At 37.6% G+C, this 5,774-nt stretch overlaps 1 protein-coding gene across 1 annotated transcript; it reads left to right on the forward strand.

The window, feature by feature from the left end:
- The first annotated feature begins 1,334 nt into the window (after window positions 1-1,334).
- On the forward strand, window positions 1,335-3,332 carry LOC110889260 (U-box domain-containing protein 30). The gene is made up of 2 exons (XM_035979502.1): window positions 1,335-1,750; window positions 1,824-3,332. The coding sequence occupies exon 2, from the start codon at window positions 1,836-1,838 to the stop codon at window positions 3,165-3,167; it is 1,332 nt and encodes a 443-aa protein (XP_035835395.1). The 5' UTR covers window positions 1,335-1,750; window positions 1,824-1,835; the 3' UTR covers window positions 3,168-3,332.
- The last annotated feature ends 2,442 nt before the right edge of the window (window positions 3,333-5,774 follow it).

The raw sequence follows: 5,774 nt of genomic DNA on the forward strand, positions 1-5,774 counted from the left end.
CATGGACGTTATTGCAAAAGTGGTGTAGTGAGAATAATGCCTAATAATGCCCCTTCCAATCATTAAACAAAAAAAAAAGCAAACTATTTATCATTGGCCAGTCAAACCTTGGACCACCCCCATTGGCCACATGCAATTCTCTTTTAGCGTTATTATAAAAACGCCAGATTCAATTTTTTGAATTTTTTTTTAAAAAACGCCCATGTAATGGGGGGCAGGGGGGGCGTTTTTGAGCGTTTTTTTTTTTCAATTTTTTTAAAAATACCGCCCCACTACGGGTGGTCTTATCATTCGGATCCTTTTTTATTTTAATTTTTTAAGCGGCAAATACCTGACTAAACCTGTGAAGAACAACGGGGTGTTTTTCACAGGCTTTAAACCATAAATTGGCACTTACCGGCTAAAGTCAGTCGTATTTGAAAACACATCACCCTAACTTGGGTAGAATTTGAAAAACAACAGTTTTCATATACTCATGTTGATATTTTAAAGTGCAATGCAAGAAATTGTGCAATTCGCAAGATCAAGGGGTAAGAGGACCTCAAGCGAAAGCCTAGAAGACACATAGAATATTAAAACGAGATAACGTGCGGTTAAAATTTAGAAATGACTAATCAGGCTATTCCTTTTAGTTTATGTGTTGTGGAAGAAAGTTGGCGCACAAAAGAAGGCCACAACGGCTTGGTGGGGCACTCCACACCGCAACACAAAGGGTGCGGAGGGGCACTAGGGCGTCCCCTGTGAAGATCTTTGTGGCCGTGAGGACAGTACATAGGTATTTTTATATTTTTTTCAGCCTTTTATTACTCACCCACTCCATTTCACATTATCACGAAGCACTTTAATGTAAGGTGAAATGTGAAAGGTGAAATCACACCGTTTATACTATAGTTATCAATTTGGGTGTGAATAGTGATTTGGCTTTTTTTGTCCTGTTGTATTTTTTTACTTTCACCCCTCAACTTTTAGCATTGACAGTTACAATAACTTAACTTTCTAACGACTCTATAATCGTGTTTTACGTGTTTATTTTTATGTACATATGAGTATAAATTCAAGTTGATTTACGTTTCGACGTAAATTTTTTCCTGAAAATGAGTCAGTCAAATCTAATATGTTCTTATACTTATTATTATGTATGTTTTCAGTTGGTCTACGTTTTAACGTACATTTTATTTACGTAATTTTTTTCGAAACGCTATAACATGAGTTATGACACCGATATAGTATTCCATTTCATCAGTTTAATCAAACAAAAAAATGTCTAGCACGTGTGAACCGGGCCCACTGAGTTCACAACTGGACCCACTTCTCATCGTTTCCATCAAAACAAAAACACAAAACACCCAAAAACACTTCAACAAAATTAAACTCTTCATCTCAATTTCACTTTCCCCTGTTCCTTCACTCAATTTCATCATCATCTTTCAACATTCAAATGCAAAGTTCACCTTTTTAATTCTTTTATATCCGGAAAAAAGGTGCATAGATCTTTGTGCAGTCCAGTGACTGTTCTTGTTCTGTTTCTGGGTTGCTGATGATTCCACCCTTTTGAATGAATGCTTTGATTTTTGGGTCGTGGGTCTGCTTATTATCATGATGTTTGTTATGATTGTGATGAGTCTTTTACTCTTTTTGACCGTAGAAAGAAGAAAAATCAGTTAAAAAAAGTGATAATGACTCCTTAACAGAGGAGAGAGAAACAAGAGAGAGAGAGAGAAAGAAGAAACATCGTTAAAGGTTTCTCGAGGTAATGTACGGTTGAATTCGATGTGGGTTTTGTTTGTCTCCTTTGTTTAAGGTGTTTTGTTTGTGCACACCAGGTGTTTGTGAAAATGCCTGAGTGTAAAAAGTTGTTATTAAACAGAGAAGGGGTTGATGGGCAGGTGTTGGATCTGGATACAGCTGTTAAAGATGGGGTTTTGGGCGGTGGTGGAGTGGGATTTGGTGGTGGGTTTGCTGAGAAACTTGATCTGAAAAACATGATTCAAGAGTTGGATTTATCCGAGATCCCATCGGTCTTCATTTGTCCGATTTCGCTTGAACCGATGGAAGACCCGGTGACCCTTTGCACCGGGCAGACATACGAGCGGTCCAACATCTTGAAATGGTTCGGTTTAGGCCATTTCATATGCCCCACTACAATGCAGGAACTTTGGGATGATAATCTTACCCCAAACAACACTTTACAGAAACTAATTCACACTTGGTTCTCCCAAATGTACTTCCGAATGAAGAAGCGATCCGAAGATGTACAAGGGACCGCGTGTGAGATTCTCGACACCCTTAAATCCGTCAAGGGCCAGGCGCGTGTGCAATCGCTTAAAGACCTTCGACGAGTCGTTACAAACCATGTCATCGCACGGAAAACGGTTGTCGATAAAGGCGGAGTGAGTCTTTTATCATCCTTATTAGGTCCTTACACATCGCACGCGATTGGTTCCGAAGTGGTTTCGATTCTTGTTCAATTGGAACTAGATTCGTCTTCGAGGTTGAACCTAACGCAGCCCGCGAAGATATCGTTAATGGTCGACATGTTAAACGAAGGTTCGATCGAAACAAAGATCAATTGTACACTATTGATTCGACTTTTGATGGACGAAAACGATTTTCGAGTCGAGATAGTGTCGAGCCGGAGTTTACTCGTCGCGTTAATGCGACTAGTGAAAGATAAACGACACCCAAGCGGAAACATACACGGGTTAAACTTAATCAAATCGATATGCTCGCACGAACGAGTTCGAAGCTTGATCGTTAGCACGAACGCAGTCCCGCAATTAGTCGAATTGTTACCGGGTTTCAAACACGAGTGTTTAGAACAAGCCCTTTTCATTTTGGATGAATTATCGAGTGTCCCCGAAGGTAAACTCGCGTTAAGCGAGTGTTCAACCACCATACCGAATATGGTGCGAGTGTTGATGAGGGTTTCGGAAAGGTGCACGCAACATGCGTTGTCGATCTTATGGTCTATATGCAAGCTTTCACCGCACGAGTGTTCGTCGGTGGCTGTGGATGTCGGTCTTGCAGCGAAGTTATTGCTTGTTATACAGAGCGGTTGTGATCCGTCGTTGAAGCAACAATCGGCAGAGCTTTTGAAGCTGTGCAGCTTGAATTATTCCGATTCGAGTTTCTTCTCCAAATGCAAGCTTACGAGAACTATTCAGTGATGAATGGAGGCGATAGCGCGTGTATAGTCGATCGATTAGCTTCGATCCGGTTCCGGATTTGGGTAGAAGAACAGATGTTTTTTTTTTTTTTTTTACAGAGGTTTTTTAATCCATTGAGTTTCATGTTTCTGTTTTTATAGTAGTATCATCTTATGTTAAAGTCTCTGATTTTGCTTTGCTCATAAGCTCTTGTTTTGATTGTAGTGTCATACTTCACAAATCACAAAATAATGCATTTTGACATAGGCTTTTGCAAAATAATTATATAGTTTGTTACAATGTTTTAAAATCCGGTTTTTATACCGTACCGGATTTGGCTCAGAAACGGTTTAACTGGATGTATTGGACGATTTAGCCAGGTGTATATAGTTTGTTAAAATGTTTTCAAATCCGGTTTTTATACCGTACCGGATTTGGCTAAAAAACGGGTTAACCGGATGTATCGGGAGGTTTAACCAGGTGTACCAGACGGTTTAACCGGTTCTACCGGACGGTTCAACTGGTACAATCGGCCGGTTTGAACTGGTTTTTAAAACATTGGTTTGTTATTTATTCAACTATTAAAGACGAACTGTTAAAAAATCTGATGATAAACTAGGGGTGTCAATTATGTCGGGTTATGAGTTAAAGGATTTCATGTAGATGCGTTGAATATGTATTAAAGACATGAACGAAAAAATAAAATAAAATGGATGATGACTCTCTTGGGTTTTGAAAGAATATTTTGTCCATTTTGTCCATTATGACTTATTTGCTTTTCAAATAAGTAAATAAGTCATTCCAATAAGCTTAGCCAAACAGCCCCTTTGTATAGGGTTGATATACAAGTATACGGGTCGTATTCATTCTAACCACACAATCAAATTGACATTCTCTGACACGCATACGACTCATACATGTGTATACCAATCGTTAGGGTCTTGCTATATACAATTTGTATACGGTTCATATCCAAGTATACGGGTCGTAGTCATTCACATCAAACGACCAAATTGACATTCCATGACACGTATACGACCCATACAGGTGTATACCGATTATATAAATGTATGTCGTTCGTATAGTGGACATTCCTTTGAAATACACGATTCGTATAAGTGTATACATGCGGTTGTATAAGACATTCTCTGACATCTAATTTGACTCGTATGCACCTATACAGGTCGTATATATGTCAGAGTGTCAAAATAAGCTTTAAGGTGTATGAATAGCTTAGATAATTTTTTTTTCCAAAATGCATGTTCATTTTAATAAGATTTTTCTTGGGTTTTAAAAGAATATGTTATGTCCATTTCTTTCAAAAACCATTTTTTTTTTCAAAGTGCATGGTTTAATTTGAGATGATTTATTGGGTTTTGAAAGAATATGTTATGTCAATTTTTTACAGAGTAATCTTGTACCGGAAACAGTTATGGGATGTTGGAAATGTAATGATCTTAATTTTGTTGTGATATTGGTTTGATATAGTAAATGTGAGTTATAAATTCATGTCAAGAAACTTCTGAGGAGCATTAAAGGCCCATGGAATATGAGAATTTCATGCACAAATTAATTTTAGACCAGTTTTAATGTGCATGAGGGCCCATGTTGGAAAATAAATATTGTCCTTATTTTTATATTTTATAATAAGGTTTTTTCTCTTGAGAGGCGCAGGTTCAACTCCCACTTGGTGCAGAGTAAGGCACTAGTGGACAATAATAGGAGTCCCAGGGAAACCTGAGTTTGATTCTTGAGACAGACGAGTTTTACCGGTAATTTCACTGTCGTGTCTACAGGTGGGTTACCGGGTTTTCCCTGGAATTGGTGGTGGACTCGGGTTACTCTCAGATTACTCTGTTTCGTCCAGTTGATGCCCCGAGAGTGCCCGTGATTGATTCCGTTGGCTGTTAAAAAAAATAAGGTTTTACCGTTCTTAAAAAAGAAAAAGAAAAAATGTGATGTATATGATAAATCTCAATATATAATCATATTAATGTTCGAATGAATAATTTCTTTTAATCTTAATTTAAACTTTAAATTAATAAAAAGTACATATGTTTATTTCTTACTCCCCTTTCCTGTAACAAGTTTTCGATAACAAGATAAATATTTTATTAATACGTCTAAGCTAAATACATGGTTTGCATATGTGTAAAACAACAATATGCAATTGTACATTTCGGGTGTTTATACATAGATAGTCTAACAAATTCCCTAAAATACTTGAGGTCATACAAGGTCTTGAGATATACATTCATACATCGAAAGGGTTTTTTGGTAGAGTGGAGAAGGTTTCCTAGATAGAGTGCAGAAGGTCATGTATAGCAACTTCCTAACGTCGAATAACCAGAGTTTTGTTTTTGGTAGAATTGGATTTTCTATTCAAAAAAAGGGTTGTGGCGCAACTTGTTCCCCAAACCCCCAAATTCAACCCAAAAAGAGAGAGAATCTGAAGTGACAAAATGATTATTGCCAAAATTGATGAATGATCATCCAAATTACATGTGAGGGATTTAAATAAGAACCAAAATTCGAAACGGGCCATAAAAGGCCATGGGCCAAACACAAGCCCAAAAACAAAATACATAAAACACGAAATCCGATTTGACTGGACAAACGCCTAAAACG

This window comes from Helianthus annuus, chromosome 11 (assembly GCF_002127325.2).
Source record: "Helianthus annuus cultivar XRQ/B chromosome 11, HanXRQr2.0-SUNRISE, whole genome shotgun sequence".
Classification (NCBI taxonomy): Eukaryota; Viridiplantae; Streptophyta; class Magnoliopsida; order Asterales; family Asteraceae; genus Helianthus; species Helianthus annuus.